At 34.3% G+C, this 23316-nt stretch overlaps 3 protein-coding genes across 4 annotated transcripts in view; 1 reads left to right on the forward strand and 2 right to left on the reverse strand.

Moving 5' to 3' along the window:
• Positions 1-3989: 3989 nt before the first annotated feature.
• Positions 3990-8767, reverse strand: LOC131637836 (uncharacterized). 2 transcript variants are annotated; one of them, XM_058908410.1, is made up of 9 exons: positions 8582-8767; positions 6582-6647; positions 6356-6450; positions 6195-6280; positions 5476-5746; positions 5147-5365; positions 4953-5045; positions 4772-4876; positions 3990-4356 (listed from the first exon to the last, which is right to left on the reverse strand). In XM_058908410.1, the coding sequence occupies exons 5-9, from the start codon at positions 5677-5679 to the stop codon at positions 4060-4062; spliced, it is 918 nt and encodes a 305-aa protein (XP_058764393.1). In that variant the 5' UTR covers positions 5680-5746; positions 6195-6280; positions 6356-6450; positions 6582-6647; positions 8582-8767; the 3' UTR covers positions 3990-4059. The 2 variants fall into 2 exon arrangements, with proteins under 2 accessions (XP_058764393.1, XP_058764392.1); XM_058908409.1 differs by having other exon boundaries at positions 6582-6662.
• Positions 8768-10741: 1974 nt separating this feature from the next.
• Positions 10742-12259, forward strand: LOC131637842 (23 kDa jasmonate-induced protein-like). Its single transcript, XM_058908414.1, has 2 exons — positions 10742-11268; positions 11798-12259. Exons 1-2 carry the CDS (start codon positions 10819-10821, stop codon positions 11990-11992), a joined length of 645 nt encoding a protein of 214 aa, XP_058764397.1. The 5' UTR covers positions 10742-10818; the 3' UTR covers positions 11993-12259.
• A 481-nt stretch (positions 12260-12740) lies between these two features.
• Positions 12741-23316, reverse strand: part of LOC131637840 (RPM1-interacting protein 4-like) — a 34363-nt gene continuing 23787 nt past the window's right edge. Inside the window, exons 2-4 of the mRNA XM_058908411.1 lie at positions 13339-13923; positions 13027-13215; positions 12741-12770 (exon numbers count right to left, since the gene is read on the reverse strand). Coding sequence (XP_058764394.1) covers positions 12741-12770; positions 13027-13215; positions 13339-13923 — 804 coding nt within the window. The remainder of the gene's footprint in view (positions 12771-13026; positions 13216-13338; positions 13924-23316) is intronic.

Genomic DNA, 23316 nt, shown 5'->3' on the forward strand with positions numbered 1-23316 from the left:
ATATTATAATACACACGCGAGCCACGCTTTGAATAGACAACAAAGTGATAATTGATCGTCTAAGCTTATCTACTTACCTAAAGTCCTAATTCATCAATTCATTTTGTTCTTGTTGATTAATTATTCTGAGAGAAAGACAAAAATAAATTATGCCATGCATATGATAATTGGCGGTGGCTTCTAGGGTGAGACACCAACTAAGTCCCTCATGATGTACCATTCAATCTAACCATTAGATCAAAACAAGTCCACATAATCTCATTAATCATTGTCACACTAGATTCGTGTTTCTTTTAATTTCAAATACTCTCCATTATCTGCACAACAACCACCATGAATGTTTCAGAGTGCGGCCACTGCAAACTTTTCGGCGTGAGTTAAACCACAAATATTTCAACATAAAAATCATCAACCGAAAAATTAAGATTTACGCACAACAGATATTTGGTTTAATCGAACAAACTTGTCCATTCAAAAGAAAAGAATTAAATAGTCATAAAATAATCTTGACATTATGTTGAACCTTTGCCTGAATTTGACAGTGAAATTGCAATTAAAATGAAAGCTTTAATTGTGATGTCAGAAATCAAAATTATGCATCTCCATCCTCTTCCTCTCATCATGGTTAGAATAAATAGATTTTTTACATTATTTACACTTCTTGTCAGGGTTACTGCTGCGGAAATTGTGTTTATATGAAAACTTTGATTAAAGTCTTTCATGCTAAGATCTACAAAAATTAATGTATTAGTAACCTTGTGAATAAATTCTCTGACAGAATTAAAAAAGTAAAACAACCTTCTTCTTACTATTAGTTTGGTAATAAAAAAAAACCTTTCCAATGCATTGCTGTCATTTTTTCAATTAACTTTTCTAGGTGTGTTTGAGACTTAAAAGACATTTCTTTATGGGTTTAAATCTATTATTGTTTTAACTTTGATTTATTAAGGTTTTAAATCTGATGTTTGTAAAAAAAAAAGCTTTCTAACAATTATCTTCTTCAGTTTTTTTTAAGTTGAATACAAAACAGAGAAGAGAATGAACGTGTGAGGAATTACATGTTTGTTCTTATTTTTATTATCGATTAATCTCAACTGTTGGTTAAATCTAATGGTTTGGCTTTACTGGTTCACCGGTGAACCATTTAATTACTGCCTCATTTTAGACATCATCGATAATTGGTAATTTGATAAAAATAAAAGAGAATAAGAAAGTGAAATGTTGAATTAGAATATAAAGTAAAAAATACAAATATTTTCAGAACTATTGATTTTTGCAATATGTTGAACCAGTAAAGACAAACCATTAGATTTAACCAACAGTTGAGATTAATCGATAATAAAAATGAGAACAAACATGTAATTCCTCACACGTTCATTCTCTATCAATTCTATTATTGATGTTGTCTCCTTAGTTGGCCTAGGAATATTATATTTGTTGTTGTCTAGATGGTTGTGTCATCGTGGTCCCTTCCATTATTCCAAATAGGATAGAAAATGTCGACATTATTTTTGTCGCATTGCTAGATAAATTTAAATATATTATAGGAGTATCATCTCTTGTCTGCGTGACCAGTTATGTTTTCACACTTAATTATGAGCATATACATTTTTGGCTTTTTTGTATCAATTGTATTTTTTGTTATGACAAGAGAAAATAATAATATTATAATACACACGCGAGCCACGCTTTGAATAGACAACAAAGTGATAATTGATCGTCTAAGCTTACCTACTTACCTAAAGTCACAATTCATCAATTCATTTTGTTCTTGTTGATTAATTATTCTGAGAGAAAGAAAGAAATAAATTATGCCATGAATATGATAATTGGCGGTGGCTTCTAGGGTGAGACACCAACTAAGTCCCTCATGATGTACCATTCAATCTAACCATTAGATCAAAACAAGTCCACATAATCTCATTAATCATTGTCACACTAGATTCGTGTTTCTTTTAATTTCAAATACTCTCCATTATCTGCACAACAACCACCATGAATGTTTCAGAGTGCGGCCACTGCAAACTTTTCGGCGTGAATTAAACCACAAATATTTCAACATAAAAATCATCAACCGAAAAATAAAGATTTACGCACAACAGATATTTGGTTTAATTGAACAAACTTGTCCATTCAAAAGAAAAGAATTAAATAGTCATAAAATAATCTTGACATTATGTTGAACCTTTGCCTGAATTTGACAGTGAAATTGCAATTAAAATGAAAGCTTTAAGTGTGATGTCAGAAATCAAAATTGTACATCTCCATCCTCTTCCTCTCATCATGGTTAGAATAAATAGATTTTTCACATTATTTACACTTCTTGTCAGGGTTACTGCTGCGGAAATTGTGTTTATATGAAAACTTTGATTAAAGTCTTTCATGCTAAGATCTACCAAAATTACTGTATCAATAATCTTGTGAATAAATTCTCTGACAGAATTAAAAACGTAAAACAACCTTCTTCTTACTATTAGTTTGGTAATAAAAAAAAACCTTTCCAATGCATGGCTGTCATTTTTTCAATTAACTTTTCTAGGTGTGTTTGAGACTGAAAAGACATTTCTTTCTGGGTTTAAATCTTTTATTGTTTTAACTTTGATTTATTAAGGTTTTAAATCTGATGTTTGTAAAAAAAGTTTTCTAACAATTATCTTCTGCAGTTTTTTTCAAGTTGAAGACAAAACAGAGAAGAGAATGAACGTGTGAGGAATTACATGTTTGTTCTCATTTTTATTATCGATTAATCTCAACTGTTGGTTAAATCTAATGGTTTGTCTTTACTGGTTCACCGGTGAACCATTTAATTACTGCCTCATTTTAGACATCATCGATAATTGGTTATTTGATAAAAATAAAAGAGAATAAGAAAGTGAAATGTTGAATTAGAATATAAAGTAAAAAATACAAATATTTTCAGAACTATTGATTTTTGCAATATGTTGAACCTGTAAAGACAAACCATTAGATTTAACCAACAGTTGAGATTAATCGATAATAAAAATGAGAACAAACATGTAATTCCTCACACGTTCATTCTCTATCACCTTTCACAAATCAAGAAAATCCCTTGCAATGCTTTTTCTTTTTGAGGAACTTAGACTCCTTGCAAAAACGCATATTATAACTTTTTTGTTGAGTGATAAATCCTGTCTTTTTTCTAAGTGTAAAATCCCTCACAATGTTCTTTAGGATTACAGATAAATTGTCAGCTATGTAGTATATATATTTGACATGATTTGAAGGGATTATATTCCTCGTAACACATAATTTTATCAAGTGAAAAATCTCTCGCAAACACATTATACATGATGTCGTGTCAGATACGTTGTTGGAGTTTTTTACCTCTCACAAATATCATATTTGTAATTAAAAAGAGTAGTTATTATATTTATATTCTTATAAATATTAAAATAAATACTCATGCACTACAAGAAAATTGACTTTTTGTGACACTCAAAAAGTGTCACTAAAAGTCAATAATCCGTAGGTAAAAAGCTTGCAGACATTGAGTGACGCCCACCCCTAGCGTCAATTATAAGGGGGTGTAATGCTACGGTATAATAAGTGTCACGATAGCTTTTAGCTACGGGCAAATATTTACCTGAATGTCACTATATCATAGGTTACTGTTACAAATATTTTTCTTTTTACCTACAGTTTTAGTTTTAATAGGTGTCACTAGAACTCTGTTAAATAATATTTTTTAATTTACCAAAATATAATAAAATTATAAATTATTTTTTTTTTTTTTATAATTGAAGAATATAATATTAAAATTCAATTACTCGGTAAAAAATTTTACAATACATTTTCTATTATTTCAATTTAAATATGACTAATTAACTTAATATTAAAATTAAACTATTATATTAATTTCAATTAAATTCAAATATTTCAATATAATAACAAAGAATTTCAACTACATTTTCTTATTTTCTATTTGAATAAGTATAACTAGAAAGACCACTATTTTGTATGAATCTACAATTTTGAATGGTATTGTATCTTCACTTTCATATATTTGAATCTAAATTGTGGTCAATAGGTGACACAAAATCAAACCTCTTCAGCTATAGCTCGTAAGACCTCGTTAACTTGTGGATCTTCAGAAAACCGCATTTGAAGAACAGAAACTAGATTTCCAAGCAAATTCTCTAATGTTGCAACTCTATTATCTGCATTGGAGCTAGAACTAGCATGTCGGGGAAGCTTGCCAAGACAACGCACTCTTCCTCTCTTTTCAGGTCCTTTAACCTTTGAATAAGCATCATTCTTCCAGCTTGTAGAATCTTTGGTGGCTTGAGAATCATGTGAGCTGCCTTCCTCCTCTACCATTAGCTTCTTTAACTCTTCCTACATGCAACACAAGTAACTTTTCAAATGTAACTCAATATTATTTCTCGCAACCTATGCTATCAAAACGACAAATAATAACTCAATAGCAAAAAATGGACATTAGCAGAACTCAATATTATTTCTTCTTTGACTCTCTATTGCAACCTTTCTTAGATCACGACATTTTAAAATCAAATTCTGCATTAAAAGGGGATTTGCAAAATAAGCCAAACGGTTACACATAAAAAAGATCAAAATATTTTATGACAGACAATTTGCATCAAGTGGCCATAATAGCTACTGTAACAACATCATTGAAAGGTCTTGTAGCTGCCAGGGGAGAGTCTTCTTCTATAGTTAGCTAATGTTAAAATACTAATTCATTTATTTTAAACAATACATCAAAATATATTAAAGAAAGGAAAATTCTTACAATCACATATGCTGCACTTTCAGTCACAATACTTCCATCTTTTCTAGTTCGAGTATCAATGTAAATTTGTGCCCGTGAAGGTTGCACTCCTCCAGCTTTTGTTGTCTAACATTTATAACAATAATATCATTCATCCAGTATGTATTGAGAAATTAATCAAATGTTATTGATAAATACAAACCATTTCATGAATTAGGCTTGGAAGATTCTTGGTTCCCATGCAATGAATGTCCCCATATTTTTTGCGGTTCATTTTGTTCATGCCACTGATTTTCTATATCCGGTAAATATGTAAAGTCAACAATAAAATCAACATATGATAAATAATTTTTATGTGAACAAAATATTAATGAAATTATATATATATATATATACCTGTCCGTCCTCAGAACACCAATAATGTACTAAATCACGATACTGAGAAGGATCAACCCTTCTATTAGGAATATAGCTTGCCATTTCTTCTTCTTTCTTACTAGCGTCATATCCCTTTGACTTCAAATGATACTTGAATTGCCTCCACTTAATACTCATATTATCCTTTAGTATTTTCTCTGTTCTCTCAGTGAATTCGGGAACAAAACAAAATTTAGTCTGTCAAAGGAACCATTACCAAATCAATAATTTTGTTAGATATATTGCAAGAAAAATTAACAATAACTAAAATGAAATCAAACTTATTATTATTATTATTTATACAACACCTGAATTAGTTCAAGCATATCAGTAATATTTTTCTCAGGCATATCACTCCAGCACACATAATTGATTGGAGCACATTGGTGTCTCCTTACCAAACTTCCAATTGCATTCAATAGAGTTTTTCCTTCCCAACCGATAGGATTTCCCAAATGATCTACATCAACTAGTATAAAGTTTCCAGCCGGCATGTCCCATACATCTAGCATATGTGAATAATCTCTTGTTCTTTATGGTGAACAACATTCAACTTTCTCCGTCTCCCTAAGGCACTTGCTGTAATTAAGAGATCAAACAATTAGCTTAGTTTCCAAAAAATAATCATGAAGACAAAAGGATGAAAAGTAATTCAAAAGTTAAAGATTGCATCTTTAGTTGTTTACTACAAATCCAGCCTCAATCAAGTCATCTCCAAGTCCCTTCCAAAATTAAATAAGTCAACAATGTTGTGATTCCAAGCATTCAACCATAAAATGTTTGATTTATATATTTTGAACTCATTTTAAATCATATTTTAAAATAAACATCTACATTGAAATATAGACTCTTCAATCTTAATCAAACTATATCTTGGAATTCCATAGCTGGGAGTGTTATCCCCTTTTTGGTCAATATGCACACCTATATCTGGAGTAAAATAGATTAAAAATCTAGAATTGTATTTAAAACTTGATGCACTAAACTAGAATTGTATTATAGGACCGCATCTATTCGAACAATATACCTCGCAAAGGTGAAGGCTGGAGTTGACTGTGGTCACTCTCTTGACTCCGTCTAGCTCCCCTACCTTGGATTTTCATGTTAAGATATCTAGAAACAATTGATATTACTTTAGTTAATTAAGATGTCTATTGAACACTAATTACCGTATACACTATTTGATACCTTGACTTGCTTTTGAATGATTTATTCTGCTCCTCATCCTCCAACATCTCTCTAGCTGCTTCCAATTTTCTGCGTTTCTTTCTATGCATATTTTTCTGCATCGTAGATATTTCCATCAAGTAAACATGTAAGTCGGAACAAAGCATACAAGCAATTTTATGTACCTTCTATATCTCACAAAACAAGTCGATTCGTATGTAGAACAACATTGAGAAACACTTCTTACCTCTCGCTCTCGTTTCCTCTTTTTCTTCAATTTGAAGTCTTCAGCTTTCTGAGAAGAACCATTTTCCTTATCCATAGATACCTGTTATCAGTCAGTTCACATCTTATTAACATACGCGAGCATCCTATTTTGTGGGAGCATAAATAACAAATTATCTTTTCAAAATCTACAATCAAATTTTCTTGAGTTTGTCATCCCCAACATGACTTTTTTTCAAGAATATCCCAAAGTTTCCCTTAAATCCTATTACATTCTCACTTTTTCTAAATATTAATTGTATCTATTCACTTTCTTGAAGTCCTTATCCTTTAATTCTTTGTACACAATATATTAAAATTTCATTTGCATCACTTGCCAGATCCTTTAGGTCACTCTAAACCACTCTTATCACATCTTTAAAATCAAATATCACTTTCTTTTGCTTTCCATAGTCATTCAATGATCAAGAATAGTTAATGGACACTTGATCTTGAATGATTATAGATCCAAGATTTTGAAACTCTAGTGATCAAACATATTGATTATTTCATAAATCTTAAAAAAAGAATTATTTAGCTTTAAATCTATCTTGACCTGTAGTATTTTTATAGATAACAACAATAAAAAGTAAAATTTTGGAATCAGACTGCAAAAAAGGAAAATGCAAAAATCTAAAAAAGTTAAAAAGCCAATTCATACAACTTCTTCCTTTATGTTAGGATCCAAAAGTTTGAGAGTTCAAATGAAAAAGCAAAATTACAGATAAATTAAAACTGTCACACATCAAATGCAACAAATAGAGTAGCACAAGCTTTGATTGTATGAGCAATTACTTGGATCCAGATGCTCGGCACAACAAAACTAGTATGCTGCACCAAGAGAACTAACACTAGATCTGTCGAACCAACCATATATCAGAAGTACCTGCTTTAATCATCACTTTCTAAACAACCCAAGTTTAAACTAATGAAACCCCTAATAAACCATAGTTATTGCAACATAGATGATTACAACAAGACATATAACCAGACATATAAGCAAAACATCATTACATATCTAAAATTTCCATAACAAACATTAAGGCTACAGTTTAGATGCATTAGAAGAAAATCAATTGATAAATTGAGAGTGATGAATTGTATGGTTGTGAAATCAATGTAATGGCGTTTGGAGGCGGAAATGTGGTGACAGCACAAAATCCGTACTATGATGCCATATTGATGTAAAGGGCAAGAAAGACAGGGCACCCTGTAGAGAACCTACGGGTATTTCAGAGCCACAGATTAATACTGCTCTCCCCTATATGCTTCAGCCCTAACCTTAATCACTAACAATTCATAAAATCAAACTAACTTGAAGTAAATTAAACAAATTTGATGAAAATGTTTGTTATCTAAAGAAAATACAAACTTGCAAAGTGTAGCCGCGGCAGGATGAAACCCTAATAACTTATAGATGCCGTGCCTCTTCGTATTTAGCCGCGGTAAGATTATTCAGCTATGTCATAGTTCATGCTCAACACTTTCACTTATATCTCTAAATTCTAATACATACATCATACATGTCTAGAACAATGCCACTCTAACCTAAACACATTACACCAAACTTCTCAACAACTCAAAAATCACCAATCAAATTATGATGGATACCAATATCGACAAAAGTAAAATCCGGAAGACGAAGAAAATTAAGCAGAGATGTAGGAATTGAATCCAAATGACATAGCTGAATAATAAGACATGAATTTTAGAATACTCTGACTATGGTTTAACCTAATAAAAACTTCTAATCATTTTTCTCATCTTTGACAAATCATCAAACAACAACAACCACTACACTGTTAATGATGAAGAAAATAAAAACCATCGAAATCGTAAATTGATTTCAAGATACATAAATTAACTACACAAGAAATTGAAAGCAATCGTGAATACATATCGTTATGGTTTCCAATGATTTCAATTACGATAACACAATTCAACAATTACGATTCGGTGCAATTTGAGAGGGCGAGAGAAAACCTTAGAAAGAAAGAGTCGAGTTGTGTGGCGGCGATTGAACAGAGAGTTGACGGTGGCGGCGATTAAACAGAGAGTTGACGGTGGCGGCGATTAAACTGAGAGTTGACGGTGGCGGCGATTGAACAAAGAGTTACGGTGAATTCTACGATTTCAGATTTACATCGCTTCTACAAGCAAGTTGCAGGCTGAAATTGAAATGAAAATGACAATATTAACCTGTTTGTCCTAACTAGTATAAAAACATATATTTTATAATTAAAATTAATTTTTAATTTTTTAATTAATAATTAGTAAAGTTGAGTTTTAACAATGAAAAAAAAAAGTTTTACATTTTTTTAATGAAAATAATAATTTTATAATTTATAAAAAAATATTATTTATTTATAATATAAAATTATTTAAAAATTTAATAAAGTAAAATATAGCCGTAGGTAAAAGTAATATGGGTGTAGGTAAAAGTAATGTATAAAATAATTCAAAAAATTAATAGAATAAAATATCTCAGTAGGTAAAAGTAATATGACTGTAGGTAAAAGTAACATGTAGTGACAAAATTAAGCGTCACTAAATCTGGGTGTCACAATAGGTCAATTTTCTTGTAGTGATGTTAATATTTATAATAATATAGATATAATAAATATTGTAGGCATATTTTTTTTTCAATAAGCAAGATATATTGAAGAGAGAACAATGGGTTCTCTAAACCATTACAAATTAACATAAGATCATAATCTGCCAAAAAGAAAAAATTACAAACCAAATTAACTTACGAGAGGAAAAACAACGGATCCTTAGAGAACTCGTAAAAAGAAAAATCGGAATGTGTAATTTTTCCACAAAATGTCCACCTCCAAACAATCATCTTAATATTTCAAATGGTATCATTAATACTCCATTTATCCTTCCGGAAAGACACCCCATTCCTTAACAACCAAATAGTCCAATTAGTGGCTAGCCAAACAACACCTAACTTCCTCTCTTTCACCTTTTTTAAACGAAAGAACCGGTGCCAATTCATAAAATGTTGTAACATTAAATTAAAACATATTTATAAATATTAAAATTTTGTAAAAATTAAATTACAAATCCTCGCTTATTGTTCCTTTTCCAGAAGACTTAGAAAAATATTAATTTATTATCTCTTTATTCTCCCAACTAGTCTAAAGGACTATGTATTGTTGGAAAAAGTTTTGGATATCATTAGTCCAACAGCTAATCCGAAAGTTTTGAATTTTTTGGTGTATGAAAACACTAATTATGAAAAGGCTAAGGTAGTCAAATCAATAGTCATATAGATTAAGAGCTTTTAAATATTCTTGGAAAACTTATGTGAATTGTGAATGCCCTCATTATTTTGAAAGAAAATAATCTCGTGAATTCGGTTATGAGGACGAAGACTCAAATGAAATTGTCTTTAAAGTCCCGAAGTATCTTGCAAATGAAATTGTCTTCAAGGTCCAGAAATACCTTGCAAATGAAATTATCCGAGTATTAGACATTTGAGGTAGCTTAAAATTAATTCAAAGCTCCAGAAGAGCTGCCATATATACAAGTCCATGAAGGATTAAAGATGTATTGTATCTAGTGAATGATGAATTGAATCACTATACATCATTTTTCAGAGCATGACTAATTTGCTTAACACAAATATTGCAAATCTTAAAGTGGTGGTATTTTCATACGTACCCATGATTTTATTATATAAATGATAATCACTACATTACTGTAAATGAGTTCAAGGGACAAATTGAAACTGTAAATGAGTTCAGGGGACAAATTAAAACGAAATACAAAGTTTACGGAGCAAAATGCTAATTAGCTTAAAATAATTTAGAGTGAAAGTCGTTTAATTAAAAAAAAAAGGAATTTTGCTTTTACATCGCCGTCTTTGAAAACGTGTATTTTTTGTTTTCTATAGTGCTTTATATTGCGGTTTTTTTGTCTAATGTAATGAAACATATAGTTTTTTGACTTAAAAAAAAATGGAGACAACTTCTCTACCCATCACAAAAAGTTGGGTAGTGTACCTTCCACCAATTACATTGCATCATTTTTTACTCCTTTTTTATTGTAAAAAATATTTGCAAACAAACCCCTCACAGCAATTAACTTTTTACCTCACCAACACTTGTACTATAAATGTGCTGACATAGAAGCATTTATTTGAGCACAAAAGGTAGTGCACTTAAAAAAAAAGAGCACAAGAAAGAGAGGAAAAAAGGAAAGAAAATAAGACCATGAGTGCTTTTGGAGTACCAATAACAGATGAAACCTTAAAAGCTATGTCGAGGTATAAAGGCAAAACAATAACACAAGAAGATAGAGCAAGAGAAGCAGTGAGGCTGATCCATTCAGAAGACAAAAATTTGAATGCTCTCAACCATGCATTGACTCTTAAGTTTAATTATGGTGACGGAGTTTCCACACTTTGTCTTCTCTATAATGCTACTGGGGATACCCTTGAGATCGTGGATGGCCAAAAACAGGATTGGCATGGTTCTGTTGAGAAGGAGGAGCCGCCTCGGTCCTTCGACAACGGCCAGTGGGTCGCTTTCCTCCACACACATCCAACCTCGGAAGCTTATGGTTGCGAAGCTGCTCGGGTATACCGCGGAAAGAATATTAAAGGAGATGTGCGTGACTTCATGGTTGCTTGGTCTACCCCATGGGGCTCCATACAAAATGCAGTAAGTTTTCTATTTGCCTTTTTTTTAATGGTCTATAATGCACATATTTTTATATTTTTAGTGATTTGAGCCCCTATTTTAGCTTTTAGAGGAGCTGATGTACATTCTCTTAGCTTTCAACTTCAAATTACTCCAATTACACAATTTAACGTGTTATAACAAAATGATGCTATATCGCTTATATGTTCAATATATGAAGATAGGAAGATAGGAAACAACTCTGTTAAATCTTAATCTTCTTCATATTATGCTGATAATTTTATTTTCTTTCTCATAAATTCTTTTAGGAATATATATAATCAAAACAACTTTTAGGCCCTATTCCTTTCACTTGAATTTTGCAAAGATGATATTGTTTTTACTTATTAAAAATAAATAAATACTTGATGAAAATGATAGTTAGTTGTTACAAGAACTGATTTCTACTGACTCGTTGTTTTTACTTATTAAAAATAGATAAATACTTGATGAAAATGCTTGAGTTTTTAATCAAATAGCCATAAAATGATCATAGAATGGTTTATTGTAGGCTTACACCGAGGTCCGTGAAAGGGATCACTTTCCACCTCATTGGGATTATATTAAAGTGCAAAAGCTAGAAAAAGCTGGCAAAATCACAAAGGATGAAACAGACGAATACTGTGCCTCAACCGTCAGTATTGGTGGCATCACTTCGCCAGAATTCATTGCAATACTCCAGCACAAATTTAGCCCATTGCCATGAGGCAAATCAACCCCTGAGTTCGTTGCTCAATAATTAATAATTAATAATAAAAGTGCACTAATCGTGTTTATGTTATGAGTTGTATGCTTGAATGCTCAATAATCAGTAGGCAAAGTGCACTAGTCGTGTGTATGTTATGAGATGTATGCTTGTATTTTTATTTCTTGTATTTTCTTTTCTGTTTTTTTTTCTTTCTTCAGTGATGTACTCATGTACAAGTATCATTTTAAATTTGTGTTAATGCAGCGAGCTAATATTCTCAAGAGACTTGACATGCTACACATATACTTCCTCTTTTTCTAAATAAGTGGAACATGCCCCTGAGAAGTGATTATCAAGTTCATAATAAGATCTTTTGTAACAATTTGCTATAAATCATATTTCCAAACTAAAATACACAAGTTCACCATTGACTTGAACACAGAATCAATCTCTTATATATTTTGGATAAATACAGTTAAATTGAATAGTAAGAACATAACAGTAACGCCTAAGAAGGCCAAAAATAGAAAAATCACAATCTTGCAAGCAAATTGTCTTTTTGCCGACCACATCTGGTAAAAAAACATACAGGGAAGGAAAAAAATCACAAAGTTTATATGACAGATGCAATTCAATGATACTACTATGTCTTCCCACAAGGAAAGAGGACCTTGGATATTTACAAGTGTGACACAAACCTCATGATCATTCACAACACTATTTTCACTTTTCTTTTCAGAAAATAAACTTCAAACTTTCCAATAAATCATTTTCTCCCCCAAGCAAAGCAGCAACACTGAAGAAGCAAAGAGTACAAAGATTATCATTAGTACAACGAAAACTTCAGAATTATCAATCTGCCAATGTTTTAAAAACCAAAGCGAACAAACCAGTTTCAGGTTAACCGGAATTGAACCAGTTCAACAACAGTGGTTCAAGCTTTGGAAACACTTTTATTTATTTATTTGGTAGAACCTGACTCAGAGGTTTCACCAATTTGACCTCTAGTTGTGTTTTTAAAACATTGAGTTAAACAAGAACTACAGGCATACCTGGACTTTGCCATTGGAAGGTTGGTTGCGGATAACATGTGGCCTCTTGTTAGGTGTGCCGGGTGCATGTCCGGGCCCACCCTGTCTCTCTGCTCTCACGTTGTTGAAAATGTGAGTATAGCCCTCGGCTGATGCAGGGTTACTCAAATCCCATTCACCGAATTTTGGAACAGTCGCGCCTTTCTCAGGCTGTAACATCACAATGCTAAAATCAGAACATATTTGCAATGGAAAATTTCATAAAGATATGCACTTTTTTACTCTTCATGTCATGCATGGTAACAAAATAGGATGGCAGGAAAGAAAACTAACGGTTTCATCCCCTCGATTAACTGGTCTTAGCCGAGATCTTCCTGGTGTACCATGGCTGCTGTCGTAAGAATTCTTTGTTTCCAACGAGGGATTATCTTTTCCCAGAGGTTTAGCTTGACGATGAAGGGGTGATCGTTCAATGTTGTACTCAGACCCAGCAGTACTTTGTCTTGAAGGTCTTCGTCGGTTATCAGCAGAACCTACTCCAAGATGAGGTGTAGAGTCATTGGAACTCTGATTGCCTACATTGTCATGACGAGCTGGAGAATCAACATATTGCTTAGGATCACCATCTACGAGACTTTTACATGTCTCAATTGTTGCTCGAGGTGATCCCTTTCCATATAGATCCTCTGAATCGACTATAGGTTTGGATTTGGACGGAGGTGGTTGTTTAGATGATGAATTATCAAAAACTAAATCAGGATTTTCCTCAGGGTCATTTGGGTTTATCATCTTTGTGCCAGTTCTGCCCTTCCGAGCTTTGTCGAAATATGCCGTATAAGGAACATTGTCACTACCCTCCCAATTGCCAAATTTTGGTACATGAGTACGTTGCTGCCAAATTGACACGTTGAAAACATTCTGTTATGTAGATTTTCAATAAAATCGATTCCAGAATACAAGTTCCAAACACTAATGATTTTCTTTTAACATGGTATCAGAGTCAGGCTAACGATGTCATTGTGAAAATTGTGGTTACTGAAGTTGTATGTCAAAAATGCAAGATTCAGTATATACCACCAAAGTGAAAAAACATCTCTAAGAATTTGCGGATTAAGATTTTACTTAAAAAAAAAGAAAAGACCAAAGTGAAAGTACAACTCAACTAGCATCTTGTTTTGACAAAGTTTGATTCAATCAAAAACTAAAAGTAACAAGTAATCACACTTCCCATTAGAATTATGACTATTAATTATCAACTAGGTAATTGATTTATACTTTAAGAAAAATAAGTAAAAACTCTATTAAGTATTCACAAGGCTAAGCTAAATTAGAAACATATAGCACATACACCCCGAACACGATCCAACACTGACACGGTAACACCGATAATAATTTAAAAAAATGAATAAAATAAATATAATCATAAGTATTAGTGTTGGTGTTCGATACAGACATAGGTATGCTTTTTTAGGATGTGTCGGTGCAACATAGTAAGAAACCTAGCATGATTTAAACTACGAAACTAGCATATTGATAAAAACCTAGAAAACTAACACAATATGATTCTAATTTGAATTGAATTGCTTCATGTTTCTCAGAAACCAAAAAAAGAAAGTTGACCAAAAGAAACTAAAGTCTAATTTTGTTCTAGGGGAGTTCTCAAGAATCTTATATGTCATTTCAACTGACTGTAACAGAGATGGGGCCAATCATACAACCTATAAGAATGTTAGCTAGCAGAACTGTTCTAAGAGGATCACATCAAATTGAACAAGTGTTGGTACAATGGGAAAATGGATTAGAAGGTGAAGATACTTGGGAAGATTTGGACGACATTAAGACCAATTATCCCAATCTCAACCTTGAGGACAAGGTTGGTTTTATAGGGGAAGGTAATGTCATGCATAACAAACCATGTGGGCAAGGAGAGAAGGCAAATGAGGAGGCACATGGAAACAATCATAACAAACTTGCAGCAGTAGTGGAATTGGGACGTGGGAAGAGAGAGAAATTTGCCAGCTGGAAGCTAAGGGAATGAATGGTTATAAAAGAGAATATTATCTATCATATAAGAAAAGTCACTCTACTTATTCCAAAACATGCCAAGTGGATGGCCTCACTTTTCCTCATTGATTTCTCAAATTTTCTTATTTTAATTTCTTTTTCCTCATCGACCAAAAAGCTTCTGAAACTTACAATCTTCATATTCCACATTCAAAACGGTTTCAACCTCCATTAATCTTTATAAACCTTATTGTCTCCATATTCCACATTCAAAACCGTTTCAACCTCCATTAATCTTTTAACAGCCCCATCTACCAAAAACCTTCTAGAACCCATCTACCAAAAACCTTCTAAAACGTTACAATCTTCATATTCCACATTCAAAACGGTTTCAACCTCCATTAATCTTTAGAAACCTTACCATCTCCATATTCCACATTCAAAACCGTTTCAACCTCCATTAATCTTTCAACAGTCCCAGTCATGCGTCTAATATTTATAACCCTCCATACTTTCACCTTCTGTATCATGTTCTTCGCTCAGAATCCTCAAAATCTAGTTTTTTTTTTCATTTATCCATTCCACCGCTATTACATGGCCAGACCTGAGTAAAAAAATCATTGACATTAATGATAGTGAAGAGCTATGGAAGGCGGTTGTCAGAGTGTATCATAGCTGAAACGTTGACTCTAACAACAAAGAACATTTTGAGATGATCTTTGTAATCAATGATAGTGAAGAACTATGGAAGGTGGCTGTCATAATGCATCACAGATGGAACGTTGACTATAACAACAAAGAACATTTTGAGATGATCTTTGTAGAAAAGCTATAATTTAACCTTTATGTGCATCTGTGCATCACATTCTATTTTTTTGTGTTTTGTTATTTTTTGGTCGGCATTTAACTTTTCTATTCATCTGTGCATCACAGTGTGGTGATACACAGTGTGGTGATATACAGTGTGGTGATATTTTTTGGTTGTCCCTCCTAAGTTCAAGACTCCCGACTTCCAGAAGTACAAGGGTTTGAGCTGTCCGAAGAGCCATATCATCATGTATTGTCGTAAGATGGCTTCTCACATCCACAACGACTCATTGCTCATTCACTGCTTCCAAGATAGCTTATCTGGGGCATCTCTGAACTGGTATATGAATCTGGAGCGTAATAGAATCCGATCTTGGAAGGATTTGTCTGATGCTTTCCTCAAGCAATATCAGTATAACATTGACATGGCACCGACTAGGTTGCAACTTCAAAATCAAGTGCAAAGGACCAATGAGACATTCAAAGAGTATGCTCAGAGGTGGAGAGAAATGGCTGCTCAAGTGAATCCACCACTTTCTGAATCCGAACTGGTTGACATGTTCATGAACACTCTTCAAGGACATTACTATGAGAGAATGGTTGGTAGTGTTTCTTCTGGTTTCTCCGATCTAGTCAGGATTGGTGAAAGAATTGAGAATGGTTTGAAAATTGGTAAGATCCAGAATCCCGCCAATGCTGCTGCTGCAAACCAATATGGGTACAAGAAACCTCAGGGTAACTTTGTCAAGAAGAAAGAAGGCGAGACCAGTGCCACCTATGCTCAAGATCAAGCTCCTTGCTATCGAGTGGCCGCCACCGCCCCTCAAGCTTATGTGGCACCTGTTGGTCAACAACCTTGGGTCCCTTATCGACAATATGTCCAACAACAACAACAAGGTTTCCACCAACAAGGTTATCAACAAAGACAAGGTCAACAGAGGCAGAATAGGCCTAAAAGGGTGTATGATCGTGTACCAATGACCTATAGCCAACTTCTCGCCGCCTTGCTTGATCAAAAACTGATTCAATTAGCTGAAGCGAGGCCTCCTCCTGATCCTCTCCCTCCAAATTACAAGATTAATGCCAAGTGTGAATTCCACTCTGGAGGATCTGGTCACACCACTGAAGAGTGCAGAGTTCTCAAAGACAAGGTTCAGGATCTGCTTGATGCAAAGGAGATTACATTCACACCTGTGGCACCTAATGTGGTCAACAATCCCATGCCACCTCACAATGGAGCTTCCACCAGTGGAACATGAAGACTTTTATGTTTGTCAGAAAACATTTCATTTGCATTAGAATAAGGCCAAACTTGCCATTGTATAGATTTCTTTAGTATTTTCAATTGTACTACTTTTGTTGTTATCAAGTACTATCCATTGTAAGAAACTCATTCTGTTTGAATAAATAAAAATGTAATATACATGTTTTTCTCAAATCATTTCATCTTTGTCATTATGTTCATTGATACTTCACTCATTTGTCTTAAGCAACTAAAAAAGGAGAATGATGAAAATCAAAAACACATGAATCACTAATTGTATGCCTTTGGAACAAGATCCTACTGACGATGTACAGGCATTGTTTCCATTCCTAAACACCGGAGTTATAAGGGAGTGAAACCTTCGTCAACCCCTTTGAGCCTAAGGAGTAGTAGTTTCTTTTCAAAAAATAACAAAACCCTCAATCTTAACCAGGGGCAGGGTAGTCTTCAGTTAGTGCGACCGAGCGCTCAACTTTCAGGTATTCCATCAAAGGATCAATCATATCTCAGATCTCACAACAAAAAAAGAAGAGCACAATCCACAATGGATGTCTCCCATTCACTAAGAAGAAGGCAGTCACAACCTTTTCATCAAGTCAATCACCAAAGTCATACAACTTGTTCCCGAACGAGACAAAAAAGAGAATGAAAAGAAAGTTATGAATCATGATAAAAAAAGGGAAACAATAGCCCGCTAAGTCAAAAGAAAAAAAGCTTTGAAGCAAATGACTTAGGCAAAAATCAGGGCATATCCCGCTGGACAACGAAAACCAAAATCAAAAGAAATTTTGTCCAGGCAAAAGTTAGGGAATGCAAAAGACAAAGCAAAAGAAAGGAATCCTCCAAGGGACAAGTTGTTGTGACCATCAACAAAAGCACCAAAGGGTGACTGCCACCTCCATCAAAGCTAGATCCTCATTCATCACAACCTTCCTGAAAGACGAATACTCGTGTCAAACTAACTGAACGTAGGAATGGAGGACATCACGAAGAAGGGGTGGGTTAAGTAGAACTTGAGCCTTTATCCTTTGTTTCTCAAACCGTGAACCCGGCCACGTTACAACCCTCAAAAGTCCTAACTGAAGTAGGGTTCGTTCCGAAAGCATACAAACTGTAAGATCATGTCAAACTGACTCCTTATGTTGCTGTGTCATTTGTGTTAGTATCAGTACAACATTTTGGACTAATAAAAACTTCTCCTTTGAGATTAACATGTGCATTGCATTCTCATTATCTTTTCAAAACAGAATTGTCTCTAACCTGAAAGTAAGTACTTGATACCAAGGAAAGTTCAACATAGAAATTCCATCGAGTAATCTTACAAGGGAAAAGTTTGGTCATCCACTGAGCAAGTATCTGAAGAATATATTAGGTGGAAGAGTTCCTTTCAATCTGGGGCATTCATTCCATGATCAACACTGGGGCATACCATTTCAAGCTTATCAAAAGTTCTATCTCAAAAGATCACGCAAGCTGGGGCAAGATAGAAACAAGTCGTTTCTTCATCTTCAAGCAAGTGTCAGATATGTGTCGAGGAGTCAAGCCAAACACCTCACCCTCAGGAGTCCTATAGTTCAAGCTATGACCTTTCCATAAAGGCATTCTCCATCCACTCCTTGTATCTTGGAAACAATCATTCCATTCATAATCATACATGCATCATGCATATCATTGCATTCCCATGTAACTATGATCCAATCATCAATAAAGCAGGGGCATCCACCCTATCTTGAATCAAGCAGAGTTTCATAACTCCACCTAATCTATCCCTGAAAGTAGAAACCCTTATCAATCAGTACACTGCATATAGAATTCATTGCATTGCATCTCCAAAAGTGCATAAAACAAATCAAGCATCACATATGAAGCATAAGCCAAGTTACTCGTCAGATGAGGTCCCTACAAGTATTCAACTGATATTCCACTTGATCACTCAGAGTTACCATTGTGGTGTCATCTCCCAAAGACAGTCATGTTCATCTTTCTTCAATCCAGAGTTGATGATTTTTGTGTTCAACCCAGAGTTGATTTTCCCTTCATCTCTTAACTCCGAGTTAATTATCTCTTCCCTCTCACCCAGAGTTGATGGATGTCTTTTCTTAGTTCCTCTCTCAACCCAGAGTTGAAGAGTACCTTTTCTTTCATTCAACCCAGAGTTGATCTTTTTTCTTATTCCCCTCTCAACTCAGAGTTGAAGGTTATCTTTTCTTTTATTCAACCCAGAGTTGATCTTTTTTCCTCTTTACCCTCTCAACCCAGAGTTGATGATTATTCTTTATCTCTTTTCCCTCTCACCCCGAGTTGACGGATATTTCTTATCTTTTGTCTTTTCCCACTCAACCCAGAGTTGACGGTCACCTTTTTTCTTCCCACTCAACCCAGAGTTGACGGTTATTTCTTTTTTCAACCCAGAGTTGACGGTTATCTTTTATTCAATCCAGAATTGATTTCTTCTTTTCCCACTCAACCCAGAGTTGACGGTCATCCTTTATCCTTTTCCCACTCAACCTAGAGTTGACGGTTATCATTTACCTTTTTCCCACTCAACCCAGAGTTGACGGTTATCCTTTCTCCTTTCCCTCTCAACCCAGAGTTGACGGTTATCTTTTGTCCTTTCCCACTCAACCCAGAGTTGACGGTTATCTTCTTTCTTTCCCACTCAACCCAGAGTTGACGGTTATCTTTTATTCAACCCAGAGTTGATCCTTGTCTTCCTTTCCCACTCAACCCAGAGTTGACGGTTACCTTTTTTCTTTTCCCACTCAACCCAGAGTTGACGGTTATCCCTTTTTCAACCCAGAGCTGACCTTTCCTTTATTTCTATTATTCAACCCAGAGTTGATCCTTTCCTTTTCCCACTCAACCCAGAGTTGACGGTTATTTCTTATCTTTTTCCCACTCAACCCAGAGTTGACGGTTATTTCTTATCTTTTTCCCACTCAACCCAGGGTTGACGGTTATCTTTTGGTCTTTCCCATTCAACCCAGAGTTGACGGTCACCTTTTATTCTTCCCACTCAACCCAGAGTTGACGGTTATTTCTAATTGTTCATCTTTCCACTTTCGACTCACAGTCATTATCCAACTACTTTCTCTCAACCCAGAGTTGATCTTCTTTCTTTCTTTCTCAACCCAGAGTTGACTTCCCTTTATTCTTCGACCCAGAGTTGACCCACTATTCTTCTTCAACCCAGAGTTGAGTTCTATTTCATTTCTAACCCAGAGTCAATTTGTTCAATCCAGAATTGATACACTTTTCCTTAGTGGAGTTGACACCATTTCTTCCCCAGTGGATCTTATCTCTCATCAGGCAAATTTTCAGGTTCTCTTGGTATTTAATCTTCTTCAACCTTGAATGATCGAAAGGCTAGCGCCAATCTCACCTTCAGGTTTAAGAAGATTAAATAGGGGCAGCTGTTGCACCCCAAAATTTGCCCATCTAAAATCCATTTCTAATTGGTTTATGTTTTTCCATTTCATCTGCATTATCGCCCCATCATTTGCATTTTAGGTCATCTAATACAACTCATACAGTCATTCAATCAATAAACTCAACATGAGATCAAGGGCTCTTGGTGTTTATAATTCGATTGGGTCTTAATAATTGGTTTTTAATCAGAAGATTAGGATTTCTATGGATGATTGCTTGGAAAAGAAGTTATGGTGGTACAATTTATCCTGACATCAAAACCAACTTGATTGCGAATGATTTTGTTCAGGACATGAGTTTTCAAGTACAAGATGGAGTGAAAAGAATAAAGTTCAAATTTATTTGAATTTGTCACATTCAAATCAAAATTCAACATTCTATTATTTAAAGGTCTTCATTCAAGATTTATACAAATGTGATTCAAGCCAATTCTATCAAACTCCTTTCCATCCCATACAAAAGATCATTCAAAAAGAGCATTCAAGTATCTACTACAAAGATTATACATATTTCCATCAAGAAACACTATACAAAAAATCAGTGGCTTTGCTAATCTATAAAACTCCAAGCATCTTCATCATGGCCTTCGTATTGTCTTGAATCTGTCTACACCATTCCATACCCTGCATGATTAAAGAAAAAAGACAGCCAACACATTAATCCAAACAACCCTGCTGCATTCTATCCAAACCCCATACACTCATAGCATTAAACCAGCTCTGCATTTGCTCGTACATGAAAAAAGAAATCACTATTCTGCAGCCTCGCATCAGAGAAGAATACATTCTACCAAACATTCACAATGCATCAAGAAACCAGTATAGAATCAAATACATTTAATACAGGCCCAAGTTCAAGAACCTGTCACATGTTATCCTGCATTCTACAAAATAAGCACTCAATCAGCATTGTATGTCCACAAGTTTCATCTATTCCTCTCCGAGACGGTGCGCTGCCAGTTATGTTCTCAACAAAAAAAAAAGAACAATTTGTAACTACTTAACAGAAGTTAATTGTTCCACTTAACTATAACAACCACTTAACAGAACCGTAACTAACTCCAACACAGCTATAACAGAATCTATGATATCCTAACCATTTCATAACTACCAAAACAGACCCTGCATATATATTTCAGTCACATTCAGTTCACAATTAATCCCTAACCTCTACCCACTTGTTTACTAACAACTTTTTAACCGAAATAACAGAATTCATAACCACCAAGCAGTTACTAACCTAACCACTTCACAAACAGCCTATAACAGTTATAAACCTTTAACTACCATACAATCCCATAACAGAATCAGTTATTAGTCTCTAACCACCTAACTTCTATAACTAACTTCTAACAGAATTTTAACCGCTTTCAACCAACCTCTAACCAACCTCTAACAAACTCCTAACTTCCTAACAGCCTAACAGATTTAGAAACAGAAGCATAACAGAAAATCAGAGATTGAACTAACCTTCAGAATCGATTTTCTCCACCTATATATTCTCTTCTCCACCTTCATTCAAGGGCCCCCACCATTCTTTATCAGTTTCAGATTCTCCACCATTTCTCACTTTCATTCATCATCATCTTCATCTCTTCACACTCTCAATCACCCTTCTCCAACCTCACCTGCAACCATCATCCACTCTTCATCATCTTCACTCTACCTTCATTCTTCATCTCTTTCTCTAACCTTCTTCACCATTCCCATCTTCCCCATTCATCAGATTCAATCTCTAAACCATCTCTTCAATCAACGCCTCCGAATACTGCTTCATCGTCATCACTGCTCATCAATATCACCTTCGACGCAACATCACCATCTTCACAATACCAGCTTCAATTACAAATAATAGCTCACGTAATCAGGATAGAGGAAGATAGCACAAGGAGAAGAAGAGTTAAAAATATACAAGAAACAAATGAAGCACGTCACCTGAGTGTCTCGGAGGTCGTGAATCTCCGCCGCTGTAAAAGGAGCTCCGGTCTTCGGAACCAGGTTCTCCCGATATCTTTCCTTAATCTTCTTCGCAGTTTCATGATGCAATTAATTTCACCTTCGATTTCTGGAAATGCTTGCTCGAATCCATGATTATCGTGGCTTAGGTTTTAGTTTTTGTGTTGCTCGATCCGGATGAACGACGAGCTTTCGGTGTGAATTGATGTTAGAATTGGACTCGGGGCACTTTTTAGCTTAGGGTTATGTTTGGAAATCGTTGATTCTCGATGGAGTGAGGACGGCGATGGTGGTGAGGCCTACCGGAAATCGCTCCGGCGAGATCGAGAGAGAAAGAAGGAGGGTTTACGTCGAGTGAGCTGAATCGTCACAATCTATAACCCTAAATTTACCTTTTTACTTTTTTATTAAGCTAATTGAATAATTGAATTTAATTAGAATTAATTAGGATTAACTAAAGTTTAATTAAGATTGATTGTGCTAATTAGGATCATTAAGCAAAAATCTGATAGATTAGCAAGCATGAAGGTTAACAAATGCATTTGGATCATAATAATATTGGGCCAAAACCCTGGGCCCCTGTGCCTTTGCTAATCACCACCATCAATCTAGTTTACACCCCCTGGCTCTTTAAAAATTAGTAAAATTTAGGTTTCTACTTAGATTTTTCCCATTTCTTCTTAGACTTTGATACACATTTTTGACATATAAAAAATAATCAAAAACAATATTAGTTTAGGCTTGTATTTTGATTCTTTTGCTTGATTAGAATTCTTGTTCTTTGTCATATAAAAATCAATAAATAATAGTCCTTTTAATTCGATTTTGGTACTATATTTTGAATCATTTGTT

This window comes from Vicia villosa, unplaced genomic scaffold, assembly GCF_029867415.1.
Source record: "Vicia villosa cultivar HV-30 ecotype Madison, WI unplaced genomic scaffold, Vvil1.0 ctg.002096F_1_1, whole genome shotgun sequence".
NCBI classification, from domain to species: domain Eukaryota; kingdom Viridiplantae; phylum Streptophyta; class Magnoliopsida; order Fabales; family Fabaceae; genus Vicia; species Vicia villosa.

Excerpts from the sequence above, each read along its gene's own strand:
- LOC131637836 (XM_058908410.1), bottom strand. The coding sequence starts at position 5,679 with ATGCTAGATGTATGGGACATGCCGGCTGGAAACTTTATACTAGTTGAT. Across the intron at positions 5,366-5,475 it reads ATATGCTTGAACTAATTCAG|ACTAAATTTTGTTTTGTTCC; the intron begins GTGTTGTATAAA and ends TTCCTTTGACAG. Across the intron at positions 4,877-4,952 it reads CAAGCCTAATTCATGAAATG|ACAACAAAAGCTGGAGGAGT; the intron begins GTTTGTATTTAT and ends TATAAATGTTAG.
- LOC131637842 (XM_058908414.1), top strand. The coding sequence starts at position 10,819 with ATGAGTGCTTTTGGAGTACCAATAACAGATGAAACCTTAAAAGCTATG. Across the intron at positions 11,269-11,797 it reads GGGGCTCCATACAAAATGCA|GCTTACACCGAGGTCCGTGA; the intron begins GTAAGTTTTCTA and ends GGTTTATTGTAG.